The sequence below is a fragment of the Equus asinus genome, chromosome 3, assembly GCF_041296235.1.
Source record: "Equus asinus isolate D_3611 breed Donkey chromosome 3, EquAss-T2T_v2, whole genome shotgun sequence".
NCBI classification, from domain to species: Eukaryota; Metazoa; Chordata; class Mammalia; order Perissodactyla; family Equidae; genus Equus; species Equus asinus.
In genome coordinates, this window is record NC_091792.1 from 51,043,653 (window position 1) to 51,058,158 (window position 14,506).

At 38.3% G+C, this 14,506-nt stretch overlaps 1 protein-coding gene across 3 annotated transcripts in view; it reads left to right on the plus strand.

Moving 5' to 3' along the window:
- The window catches only part of KLHL2 (kelch like family member 2), a 107,522-nt gene that overhangs the window by 50,637 nt on the left and 42,379 nt on the right, over positions 1-14,506 (plus strand). For all 3 annotated transcript variants that reach the window (XM_044767005.2, XM_044767006.2, XM_070505028.1), the window contains one exon: positions 3,371-3,533. In XM_044767005.2, the coding sequence (XP_044622940.1) occupies positions 3,371-3,533 (163 nt within the window). The remainder of the gene's footprint in view (positions 1-3,370; positions 3,534-14,506) is intronic.

Genomic DNA, 14,506 nt, shown 5'->3' on the forward strand with positions numbered 1-14,506 from the left:
GACTCAATTTTTGCTTAAATAAATCTACTTAAAGATTTTATATTATTGAAATAAATAGAGGTTAATGTTAAAAACATATTCCTAACTATTAACATGAGAATGTTTATCTGTGTGCCATTTAAAATCATTATACCCACTTTGGTTAGTGGTGTGTTCATAGCAGACTCGACCTGTCCCATGCCAGGTGTGTGACCTTGAGCAAGTTACTCATCTTCTCTAGCCCCTGTATTCGCTTGTGTATAATAAGGATAATGAGATATCATTGCCTGCCAAGGGCTTAGCACAGTGCCTGACATGGTAATTACTCAATAAATGAAATCAACTACAGGAATGCGCTGTTGAAGTGATTGTTGTCTTTCTTACTCCTGTTGAAAAGAACAGTATTGGAGTTTTAGAAATTAGACAAACACCCCATGCTGCACTTAGAGATGGGGCTTAAGGTAGTAGAAAGAACAATAGACCGAAGAGTTGGTGAATTCGATTATGTCCCTAGCTTTCCACTGACCAGCTGTCTGACTTGGTGTCAAGTCTTTTGGCCTTTCTAGGATTTGGTTTCTTCATCAGACAAATTAGGAAGTTTGATTTGATTTGATCCCAAGCCATCCAGCTCATAGGCTGCTGGCTGTTTGAGTGGTTCTGATTGTGGGACATGGTTCATCTGAAATTTGAGCATTTTTTATTTTGTTTTGTTTTAGCTGACTATCTAACTAATATGCAAAAGAATCTAGAAAATTGGTGTGGCCCTATCTGCTTTCGGGTTTTCACCATGAATGACTGATGGTCCCCAGTCATGTCAGTAAACCTGGGCCAATTATTAGTTGTTTTTGAAGCTGTATGTAGTTAATTACATAATTACAAGCTATTGAAGTTTAGTCCTAGTAAAATTACATCGTAAAACCGAGGCATTTTTCAAGGATTTACTGACAAAAAGAAAATATGAATAAATTCGTTTTATACATTTGACTCACATTTAAGCTGTATTTAATATATGTTTGCCAAGCTTGGAACCACTTCGACTCATCATTCCATCAATAAAAAATTATATGTGAATTTCTAGCCACATGGCCTACAATTGAAATAACTCTTATATCCCTGGCCTACATGACTTGTTATGTGCTTTCCAAATCTGAGATTCTGCAATTTTATGAATTTCAATCTCCTGACAAGATAGGTCTGGACTTGGTAGTGATGAAGTTGAAATCAATGAAGGAAAAATAAAATTTTAAAAAGCCTGCTATAGTTGCTTTTTTAGATGGATGTGTACACCAGTGTGGGTGTATATGTTTATGTTGGCATAGTATGACCCAGTCACTGATTTTTTCTATTAAGAATATATCTTAGAAATTGTCCCGTTCCTATAATTCCTTCATTGTTTTGAATGACTGTAGAGTATTCCATTGAATGGATGCTTATAAATATTTAACCAATCTCCTTATGTTAAACATTTAGGCTTTTTTTCTAACTTCTGTTGTTACCCACAGTAATGCTCTAGTGAATGTCTTTTACATGTGAGATTTTGTGCGTGTGTTAGTGTATCTGTAGGTTAAATTGCTGGGTCAAAGGGTATGTGCATTTGTAATTTTGGTTGAAATAGATTGCTCTTCGTGGAGTTGAACCAGTATACACTCCCAGCACCAGGGCATGAGTGAGCCTGTTTCTGCTCAGCCACGTTTTCCCCCCAAGGATCCCTATCTTTCTCTTTTACCAATTTGAATACTACTGTACTATACTATGTTGTCTCTGGAAAAATGTTGATTAGGTGGGTGATCATTACTCTTTGTGCAGATTTCACAGCGATTGAATCTTACACCGAAGACCACTTTCTTAACTATGTATATTTGCTGAATTAAATGGCTGCACTGTTAAGCATCTTGGAATGTATTTTACATTACTTTAGAGCACAATTATGGCAATGTAGAAAAACCTCCAATTTGCAAATTATCAACAACTAAAGCCTTCCATGGAGGTTCATTCTCTTAACGTAATGAAACACTATCCATATTATACAAAAGGTGTGGCTACAAACAGCATTATTTGCAGTTTATTTTTCTTAAATTCAGAAGGAAAAGGCATTATTTCTAGATACCATTTCCATGTTTTCAGAGAAAACTAATATTAGTTGGTGGAGTTGAACTAAAACACAAAAAGTTATCCTCTTGGTCCTTTATTTGTGACCATTTGATTATGTACATGCGAGCACACACACACACAACCTTTACATCTGAGAGTTACAGCTTCTGTGGTTCCTTTAAGAAAATAGAGTAGCTTGTGTTACACAAAGACATGAATGTTCCTTCTCTTCCACATTTAGGGCTTATTACAGATATTTGAGAAAACTGTAAAAGAGACTTAAAATTACTCTTTCTTTTTTTTTTCTCTTTGGGCTTCAGCTTGGCATATATGAAAGTTAATTCCTGAAGGAACTTAGGTTTTATTTATTTTTTTTAATGCTAATGTGATCTTTTCTAAAATTGACCATTGTTCTAATAGTTGAGGGGTTTTTTTTTGGCTTTTATAAAAGAACAGCAGATGTTTGAGACCTTTTTTAATCAAGTTTTCCTCCTTAATTTGACTTTCAAATATGGTCCTTAACATGTCATTGTACTAATGCACGTACAAGGAAAAATGTTTCCATTATTTACCGATTTGAAAAGCAGTTGTGTTGTATGTGGTATTTATGGTGAAGATACTGGTTAAATTCCATAGAATAACCTATAATTAATGCAAAATCTCTTGGAGTTATTCAAATAAAAATATTACCTAAAAAGTTATTAGAGGTTATTAGGCAATTACCTTTTGTTTTTCTTTTTAGCACGTATATTACATTTTAGAGAAACTGCTTATAGCCACAGACTACTGAATTTAAAATTGTTCTACCCCCTAAGGAAAGCAGTTTGTTGTGTTATTGAGACAGTGGAAGAACAAAATGAGGCTTTGTTGTGGTACATATTACTCTGTGCTCACCCTTCCCCACAAATCATCGAAGCTCATGATTGCTTGAACTAAAGGAACAAAACCATTTTCACTGAACCATAGCACCCCCTAGCATCCTAATAACTTTTGTTCTTAAAATTCAAGGGAACTTTTTATTTATGCTTTTAAAAAGAACATTAATCTAATATGATCTAATATCTCTTGCATTCTCGTGATCAAGAAGAGACCTTTGAAAGATTCTCTAGAGATTATGGAGAATATGAGGAGGCGTTACCCTTTTTGCAAATAATTCTTATATTACTTTTCTGTGGAATGTTTGGGTCTGGATAAGGGATCGTAAGCTGTGGCTGGACCTCTTGTGCTCTATGTAGGCCAGTCAATAGTAACAGTGTTTTTTTCCAGCCAGTTGCCTAACCTGCCTATTTGTGTATTGCAGGTACTTCTCCCAGCAGCTGGTCTCTTACAGTTACAGGATGTGAAGAAGACTTGCTGTGAATTTTTGGAATCTCAGCTTCACCCTGTCAACTGCTTAGGAATTCGGGCTTTCGCTGATATGCACGCATGCACCGACCTCCTAAACAAGGCCAACATCTATGCAGGTGAGTGGAATAGACCTCAGCTGAGTTTGAACAGGGAGGAATCTGGAACTCTTGAGTTCTGCTGTGATTCTGTAGTGATTTCTGGAAAATCGTGTCGTGTTTCTGAATCTGGACTTTATTAAAGATATGTTTACAATCTTATAATGGTAGCACTGCGTGATTAAAGCATGCTTATAAAATACTAAACTTAAAACAACTATAAATTGATATTGGGTCTAAATAACAGAATAGCTAATTTTATGCAAGTATTGGATTCCTATGTATCTTTCTTTCAAATTGTCCAGTTAATTGGTATATGAGAAAGTGTTTGCATTTGAAATTAAGTCATTTTATCTTTGTGGCTTTTTATATTCTGTTCTTGCATCAGTGAAAACAATCCTCTGGCTTAAAAATCTTCAAAGCAATGAAATTTTAGATGCCTTTGGGTGGAGTAGAAAAGTAGATCCCAAATTTAGGCAGCCCTTTCCTGAGACAATGGTTTTAGCACCTTCTGCTGGCATTCTCTCCCTGTGGAGCAGGGAGGGCCTGTTAATGTTGTCAAGGAAGCCATCGCTTTGGTTGCTGTTTAGGACCCTGGGGAGGAGAGTTTCTTGTTATAGCGTTGGATGTAGGTAAAGTACACAAAAGTAACCTATAATTTATTTTGCTCTGAGATTATAAACATTTGAAAAATACAGATTAAAAGTGACTATTAGGAAGTTTCTAATTTTTTTATACTATCTTTCTGGAAGATAAACCTGGTGGAAGTTATAATGCACTGTTTCTGCCCTATATCTGTGAGACCCAATAGGAACAGTTACTATAGAACCTGCTTATTAAGCACTGCCCCTTAATAAGCTCTAGAACCCCATTTTCCTCCAGCCTTCAAATGCAAGAGCCCTTCATCTAAACTCTGCTCCACTGTGCTTACGATGATGAGTAAGGGACATTGTGGCTCATAGACTTGGGTAAGGGGGGTGTGTGTGTGTGTGAGCATTAAGGAGGAAAAGTGCTCCTAGAATCTCTATGGAATTTATCAAAGAAATAATGGTACAAGGTGGCTGGTTGAAAAAAAAAACAACCCACAACGCTGCAGTAAAACATAATAGGTCCAGTAAATTTCAGCTTCATAGATTTCTGTGGGGTGGCCTGATTGGCCTAACTATCCTTTATAAAATTGTTTCAGTGGGAAAATGTGATCTGAGTTCCAGAAAGCTTATTTATGGATGAACTTGTAGAACACAAGCTTTCTGTAAGTTGGGGAATGCCTACAATATGTAATGATATTTACATAGTCCTTTTGAGGAAGGTGAGGCATATTAGGAAAAACCAAAGACAAATTTGGACTTATTGTGTTCCAGTGCAACGAATTCTGTTCTTCAGCTAAATAGAAGATATTCCTTCCAAATCCATAGGATCCATTAACTGCTAGCCATGATGTGCCTGTTATAAGTGATTTATGTTAGGAAAACTAAGGAGGCTTGTATATTTTTTGATAGTTTTTTCTTCATGATACAATCACTATTTAACAAATCTTTCTTGGGTCACTAGTTGTCTCCATAGTACTTGACAAATGTTACTGACTCTTAAGAGATAGGGAGAGGGGCTGGGAAGAGAATGAATAAGGCAGGCTTAATGCAAAAGTTGTTCATGCGTAGTTCACATGAGATACTAGAACTCTTAGCTTTATTCATATCAGAACCAACTCATTTACTGTGTTTTTAGGAAGTAATTAGATTTTATTATTTTTTCCTCTTAGAATCTTAAATTTATTGTAGTATACTACGAAATATGGACAGTTTTTCACCAGAATTAGAACACCTCTGTATCTTAGTTTGTAGAGTCTGTTTTCATAATTATGCCAAGAATTTTTCATGGAAAAATTACTGTTACTTTCAGCAAAATTTTAAAGAAAAATTAGTTCTTCATTTTTAATTTACTATATTTTAAAATCAAAATCTAGTCTTTAAAAGATGTACTGCTTTTGTACGATGCAATCTTTTATTTGCTTGAGTTTCTTAAGTTTTTAAGTAACATTTTACAACATCTTTTATTATGAAAAATTGAACACATACAAAAATAGAATAATGCTCATCATCCAACTTTGAGTTGTCAGCTCATGGATAATCTTGTTTCAACTAGACCCGCTTGACTTCTCCCTCCTCTTTGTTATTTTTTATATGTAAATTTTTTAATGAAATTTATATACATAGAAGAGTGCACAAATCATAAATTTACAGCTTGATGAAGTTTTGTATCCTCTTGTAATATTTTGAAGCAGTTCTGTCATAGTATTTTATCTATGTTTCACCCTTATAATTTTGAACCAGTAAAATTACAGTGACCAACCTCATATAATGAAGGTATTTCCATATCTTTGGTGTATTGATAACTAGTTGCAGAAGCTTTCTTAGATAAATAATCCAGTGTGATACTAAAAAAAAATTGTTCTTCATAGTGAAAATATCTGATTGTTTTTATCTTAAGCAAATAGGAGGTCGAGAGGTGAGGAGTCTATGCAGGAAGACATCTATAGCTTTCTTTTTCTGCCATAAAACAAATAATTGCATTCTAGTCCCTCTTTCTCTCCCTTCCCCCCTCCCTCCCTTCTTTCTCTCTTTTTATAATTCAAGCACTTTATGTGTCCAGAAAAATCTACCCAAACTCCTAAATTACTTTTAAGTTTAAATTATACAGCATCTGAAAAGATCTGGGAGAGTAAAGGGGGACAGTGGCAATGGAGAGAATTAATATCTTACTTTTTCTTTTCCCTGACATGGGCAGTGGGCTATGTAGGGCCTGTGACAGGCCTATCTAGACAAGAAAGAAGGAAAGGAAGAAATAAATAGTAATAGAAGAGTTAATACACACATGTATGCATACATACATACATGGGAAAAAGGGAGGAGAAAGGAGTTGAGGGAGAGAAAGGATGGGAAAGGAAAGCAGGCTTGCATAACCTCAGGCTGCTTTCTGATCCAAGGTATGACTGCACTTAAGAGACTAGAGCACTCCTTATCCTTTGGAAACTCACCAGAGAGTCTAGACATAAGATCTGCTTCATTCCTTTCTCTCGCAGATTGGAAATGAGCTCTCTAGTATTCATTATAATTAAATTGTATAGGTATAATGAGAGAATTAAGGTATTCCATGGAAATCTCTTCTGTGAACTCATGCTTATTTTTCATAATATCAACATCTTTAGAAAAAGTAAAGTTGTGAGAAACCAAGTGAGGAGGGTAGAACGTCTGAGCAAGGGGGCGCCTGGAATCCATGCTTCTCATCCTGATGTGTTCTTGTGGCTTCAGCAGCATGGTGCTGGCAGTCACAGCCTGCCACACTGGCCCCCGCTGCTTCTCCAGGGCATGTAGTGAACAGCTTCAAATCAGTGACAACTGAGGGGGACCAGACCAGCTGGGTTAAATGACTTGAGTGTTGAGGCATGGTGTTCTGGAGTGTAGTCAGTCTTTATTATGCTCTTGAATGATTATTTTCTTAGCTACAAAGTTCTATGAAACTATTTTTTGCTTCATACCTGAAAGTGAAATTTTTCACACGTAACTCCAAGTGTACGAACTTGTTTGGAGAATGCTAGTTTTTGGACTCTTACTTCTCATGTTTTGAGTATTGTCTATATTTTAACCTTTTCCCAAATCATTAAGACCTTTGTTTTCAGCATTTTCACCAGGCTAAAAATATATAGATAAAAACTTGAACTTATCAGTTTAAATGCATTTTAATACTCCTGGCAAAGGATTCTTTTCGAAGTTAGATTTTAATTACAACTTGAAATATGAATTTTATTTAGTCTTCCTTGTTGAAAACCAAGAGTTACCAGTGGTTAAATTGCAAGAATTTCAAACAAATTTAAGGGAAACAATAGTCTCAGTTTCTTAGTCATTCCTATATCTTACCACTCACCACACTAAAAATTGAGAAGATTCTTAATATCAGTTCTAACTTTTGGGGAAATTTCCAGTATCGTTGGAAGCCAGTGTTTGCTGAAATTGTGGGGTTGGTATATACTCAGCATTCCTCAGTAACAGGACTACCTGTGAAGGGGTCCTCCTCTCCAGACACTGACATGCTTTCGTCTATTTCCTGTTCTCTTCTTGCTCTTGACCCTGTTATCTGTCAGTACATCCTAGACCTATCCAGGCTGCCCACACTACCCTGCTTTTAGCCCATCCACTATGCTTGTACAATGGTCAAACTTTTTTATATGCCCAGCTGTTTTCATGTGTATCCCCTCTCCGTTTGACTTACATGAAACTTTACGTTTCCCCCAAACCTCATCTTGGGGGAAAACTTTTTTTTTTTTTTTAAAGATTTTATTTTTTCCTTTTTCTCCCCAAAGCCCCCCGGTACATAGTTGTATATTCTTCGTTGTGGGTCCTTCTAGTTGTGGCATGTGGGACGCTGCCTCAGCATGGTTTGATGAGCAGTGCCATGTCCGCGCCCAGGATTCGAACCAAGGAAACACTGGGCCGCCTGCAGCGGAGCGTGCAAACTTAACCACTCGGCCACGGGGCCAGCCCCCTTGAGGGAAAACTTTTTTAAGGGGCCACTCCCCCTGACTCGCTGGGAACATGGATAGAAAGGTACCACTTCTAGACTATTTTTCTGTCACTGTCGCCATCCTCAGTTCTGCATTGGCTGGCTCTCGGTCTGCAGCATTCTCCCTGCAGCCCATTTTCTGTCTTGGCCTCCATGCATACTTCTGTCTTGGATGCCTAGATTGTCTTTTCCATCTATACTTTGTTTCTTCTGCCGTCAGCAATTTCAAAATTTGTAACTCTTGGCTCCCCTTGAGATTCTGTTTGTAGTGACCACCATCTTTCTTCCATAAACCTACTTGCTACCTTAGAACACAATTCTAGTGCATGTTGGACCTTGTTGGTATTTGGAACTCTAAGGTCTCAACCTTTGTGCTCTTGTATTTCTTCATAAATCTGTACTGTCTGGTCCTGGTTCTCCTAGCCATCTGTTGGCTACTTAGCTTAGACTCAGTGGTCAGTCATTTCAAAGCTACTCTCTTTATGTACCTGGCATTGCCCAAACTGCTGAAGGTGATAAAAGGCTCGATACAATTTAACCCCTGCTTACAAGGAGTTTATAGGCAATAATAGTCAACTCATACCCAAATTTCATATATCCAGATTATGGTTTATTCTCTATAAAAGCAGTTTCTGTAACATTTTCTTCTGCAATCAATTTACTTCAATCATTTGCCCACCCTTCTATAATTTAGGCTAGGAATCACTGCTTGGGGTAAACATCTGTTAAAACAAGCCCATGATTTTGAAAGCTGTCCTCTTGAAAGAAACTTGTGTTGAGAGAGTGGTTTTAATAATGGTATTACTAGCCTTGACTGTGTGATATGCCTACTAAAGAATGGATGCTGATTATTCAAGGGTCTATTGCAATGTTAATTTACAGATACAGAAGAATCTTCCTTTGGAGAACTGTGAAAGCATTTATGTATAGCACTTCCTGATTGAATTCATGCCACCATAAATGACACTTCTTAAAAGAATTAATCATTTTTATATTCTTGCACTCATTATGGTCCTCATTTATGCCCTAGTAAACTAAATGCAATCTCTGTTCTGCTTTGTTGACAGTTTTTCTAGCTGAGATGAGTTAGCTGTTTTCAGGTTTCACCAAAACTGTCTGTGTTAATGGAACTGCTAGAGATATATATGTGAATTTATTTTTTCCTATAGACTAATAGTATTCAAAATCAAAGAATTGTAGAGTGTTAGCACTTGCAGGGAACCTTAGCAGTATCTAGTCTAACTCTTTCATTTTATTAATTAGGAAAATGAAGACTAGAGATATTTTGATTTTCCCCAAAACACTTTGTCTCTCATGGAGGAGCTGTTCATGGATCTAAAATACTGTTGTTACTCATGTACTTACGCTCACTTCTCAGACGGGATTCTGCACTAGATAGAATATAGAAGAATTACAGAAACCCTTCCTAGCATTCAGTTGTGATCACAAAGGTGCTTGGTGTTTAGAAATCAAATGTAGAGGGTACTTTGTACCTTATCATAGTGTTCAAAGCAGAACAAACAAAACTTTGGACGTCTCTTATTGATTTCATTGGACTTAATTTGGGATGAGGACCTGAGCTGATAAACCCTATTGACCTGGTGTGACAAATTCTAGGGATTGTCTTTCATTCCTTGATAAGATTATTTTATTTGCAGGAAGGAAGCAAACAGGAAAGTTCAACTACTCTGGAGAGTGAAGAGAATCTTTATATATAAGGAAGAATGTATCTGTATATTATGTGTGTAAAATATATGTGTTTAATGTATATTGCATATTCATGGCATAGTCTCTGATAACAGGAATTATCCCCTATTGCAGTTATGGGATTTATTCAGAGAGAAGGAACTGATTATTGAATGTCAGTGTAACTAGATTGGCTTCACTCAGTGGCAGTGGTAAACTAGTAAAGGCAAATTACTAGTGTCACAATGAAAGCTCTGTGCTATAAACAGAATAATCTGTCAGTATGTGAGTGAAAGGATTGGAAAGAGTAGTTGAGGTTGGTAGCAGAGTGAGAATTAGAGAAATAGAGAGAGAGAGGAGGTGACTGAAGCAAGATTGTGGATATGGGAACTGAACCTGGATATGAGTAGAGGAAAGAGACTAAACTCTGAGATGCTCTGCCCTTTAGCATTACATTCTAGGTAAATGCTTAGTAGTGTGGGGGATCAGAATTGGCCACCTCAAGATGTGTCTCTTTGCGTGAGGATTATTTTGGGCTGGTTACTTTTAAGAAATTGCACACAGGGGAGAAACTCTGAAAACCAAGTAGAAGTTACCCTTTGAAAGAGACATTTACATTTGTAAGGGAAATCTCCATTTGTAAAGGTGTCTCTGTCTCTGTACCAGGAAGAGGGGGATCACATTATCTTTAGAAACTCTTATCACTACAGAAGGCAAGGCCTTAAATTTGCGTAATAACCTTGCTCTCAGTTTACTGAGCTTTTTCTGGTAATCTCCCATAACTGACTCCCTCCACCTCCAACATTCTCCTTTGTCTTTAAGTGAAGGTGTCATTTAAGGTGATAACCTCAGCCATTCTGGTGAGTTGCTCAGTTTTCCTGGGTTTCTCCCATGTATACATGTTATAAAGCTTTATTTGATTTTCTCTTGTTCTTCTGTCTCATGTCAGTTTAATCATAGACCAGCCAGAAGGACCTAGAGTGGGTAGAGGAATTGTCTTCCTCCCCTACAGGTGGTACGTTTTAGTGTGTGCATATATATTGCCAGGGTGCAATAGCTGCTAATTTTTACTATACCTTAATGAGGTACAGTAAGCTGAATAAACATTTAGTGAGAAGGAAGAATTTCTCATCTTGGCTTTATGACGAATGTTAGGCTCTTATTAGCCAAACCAATCCAAAGATGTATGGTTTTAGTTTATAGTGTATTTAATAGCAATCAATAATGTAATTGTGTCTAGAAAGTTGTAAGGTGATTATCTCATTCTGTTCTGCCCTGGTCAGACCATATCTATGAAATTGAGTTCTTTTTCAGGTTACATGCTTTGAGAGAGTCTGATGAACTGAAGCCCTGAATTCAGAGCCATGATAATGATGAAAACCTCAAAACACGTTGTACAAGGGGTGGTTGAAAGACTTAGTTTCTACACTGTAGTAGGAAAACTTGGGAGAACATAATGCCCTCTGTAGATGGTTGAAGGATCATGAGAGAGAGAGATTAATCTTGTTCTGTCGTGGGCAGAAGTAGCATCAATGTTGCAAAATAAGAGGGAGAGAGATTTTAGTGTGACATAAAGAGGAACTTCCAGTTATAGTAAGTGTTCAAGAATGATGGGACTGCCTTGCTGTCTGTTGATGTGTGCAACTGCAGCCAGATATCTACTGGATATGAATATTTTACAGGTTACTCTTACATATGATAAAGTTGTGTCCAGTGACCTTTCAAATCCCTTATATCACTAAATCTTATGATTTCCTATGGAATTACTGAGAAGGAATCAATGGGATTTGTGAAACAGTTTATTTTAGGAAGTTATTAAAGAGAGGAAGGGATGGAGGAAATTAAAAAAAAAGGGGGGGAAGTTATTTAATGGATCTAGAGTTTCACATTTGCAAGATGAAAAAGTTCTGGAGCTCTGTTTCCCAACAATGAAGTATACTTAACACTCCTGAACAGTATATTTAAAAATAGTCAAGATGGTGAATTTTGTGTTGTATGTTTTTACCACAATAAAAAAAGAGGGAAAGAGTGAAGAATCAGCTGTTACTGAGACTTCATGTAGCCTTGAAATCAGTATGGATAGTAGAGCCATTAAGACACAAAAGGAACACAGGAGGTCAAGCAGGTGTCTGGAGGAAAGCACTAACACTGTTTGAAGTGTAGATTGGTCTTAGTCTTGATTGCTCAGGGGAGAACCAGCAGTGAAGTGCAGTATCAATTTAGAGATTCTCATATTGGACAAGATGATTAACAATAGCCAAATATAGCTTGGCCAGAGGAAGAGCTTGATTTATTTTAAGGAGATAATCAGCAGACACAGCCAGAGAATCTTTGTCAAGCATCAACCCAAGGAGTGAAGCAAAGCCATCAATGGAAAGATGCACAATGATGAACAAAATCAGACCATAGAGCTCAAAACAGGCCAAGGTAAGTGGCCTAAGACAGTGAACAATGTGAGGGTTGTACAGGACTGCTTGTATGTGTTGTTGGGTGCTTGGTGTGGGGTGGATCTGTCTGTTCAAAAAAGCCATGACTGTTAAACAGGTCGTAGGGAGATTGACAGACAGCTGGGGATTCAAATATTGGGGTTTGGGAGAGAGGTTGGCTTTAGGAACAACCACACTGGGGTCATAGTTGAAGATAACTGAGGACACATGAATGTGGATGAGATCGTTAAGGGAAAACAAGCAGAAGAAGAAAAGGAGGCTCAGGACAGGCAGGACCATAGGTAATCCATAATTTTAGGGAGCTGAAGGAGACAAACTTAGTGGTCAGAAAGATAGAAAAATGTATTATAGAATCCAGTCTAGGAGGGTGTGTCATCAGAGTTAAACACTGCCCAGGGATTGAGAAATACTAATCCTAAGAAAAGGACTTCCAAAGAACAATTTCAGGGGAAAGGTGAGCTAGAGGCAATGTTATAACAGACAAAGATGTGAGTGTGCATTGAATGCAGAAGCTTCAATATTAAGATCTACCCTGAAGAAGTTTGGTGTAAAGGCCAGCAAGTAAAGCAGTGGCTCACGATGGGGAGGTGGAGGGATGGAGGTGGGTAAACTGTTGGTCTTTTCTTTTTTAAAATAGCAGATATTTGTCCACTGAAGTCAAGACAATAAAATGCATTGACTTTCTTTTTTTTTTTAAAGATTGGCACCTGGGCTAACAACTGTTACCAAACTTTTTTTTTTTTTTTTCCTGCTTTATCTCCCCAAACCCCCCCTGCACATAGTTGTATATCTTAGTTGCAGGTCCTTCTAGTTGTGGGATGTGGGATGCCGCCTCAACGTGGCCTGACGAGCGGTGCCATGTCTGCTCCCAGGATCTGAACCCTGGGCCGCTGCAGTGGAGCGCGCGAACTTAACCACTCGGCCACGGAGCTGGCCCCTGCATTGACTTTCTATAGCAACATTTTTCTTTCCCATTGGTGAAGGAAACTGGTTGGCCCAGTTTGGCAGATATTTTATTTTTTCTTTGTTTTAAAAATTTTAACCACTAATGTTTTCACATGGTTAAAAACATTGTTTTTGATCATGGTGACATAAGATAATCCCTCATTTTTGTCCCCTCTCTGCCACCAATAAATATTCCACATCCGTCTGTGAACAGCAGTGCCTTTGTGAGAGCTGTGGGATCCAGCACCATAGGCCAAGGGACCCAGAAGGAGCTTTGGCCATCCATGCATTGGCTAGTAGGCAGACTGACCTCAGTCCCAGCTTTGAACCTTGAAGTGACCCATGAGCCAGTTCCAGCCCCTCTTTACTGCAGTCTGGGAGACTCTGGAGAACACTGACCTAGACAATCATGCTTGGAAGAGAGATCCTTTGTGAAAGTCCAGGTTTCTAGAGGATAAGATCCAATACTTCATTAGAGGAAAAAAAATACGAGTTTGGCCATGTTGGAGTGGGTAAGAGGAACAGTTAGACTTTACCTGCATTGCCTCTCCCCAAAGGCGGCATAGCATAGGGCCCAGAGAGATCTTCCTCAGCCTGTGATTCCTCTTACAGGGGAAAGAGAGAGCATGTGAGTGAGCAACCAGCTTCCCCAGCTGTGTGGATGCTGCCAAAGAGACTCATTTCTCTCTGGCCCCATCCAGAGTACTAAATCAAGAGCTCCATGTCTTGGGGGCAGGAAGAGTCTGGGAAAGCAGCATGTAGAACTCTCAGAGGACCTTAAAGGGACACAGATCTTACTAACTGCATAGTGAATTCCATCAAGAAGCTTGCCCACAAGCCACTGGGAAAGCCCCACCTGTGGATGCCCTCAACTAACCCATGGGCACCCCAAGTCCTTCCATGCCTACCCTACCCCAACTCTGGCTAGCTCTGTGTGTGTGTGCTTCCGGAGGAAGCAGTGAGAGTGAGCTTTGAAAGATGGCAAATGAGCACGTGCAGAAAGCAGGCTTGAATCTGTGGGTCAGGTAGAGACCACAAACTTCAGTGGTAGCACCACCTGTCAGAAAACAAAAGAGGCTGTCAGCACTCAGTTTGGTGCATTGCAGGATTGAGAGAAGGCATACAAGCTTAAGAATTCTGCCACAAAAGGGAAGAAAAAACATGGAGCAAGTGTATCCATAGAAGGTCTGAAAAAGCCTCAAAGGGCAGTAAAAACTGGAGGAGGTGACTACTACTTCAAATGTGAAGACAGCAACACACAGCTCCAAGAAACATGAAAAATCAAAGTAACATGACGCCACCAAAAGGTCACCATAATCTTCCAGTAACTGAACCCAAAGACAGAGATCTATGATTTAC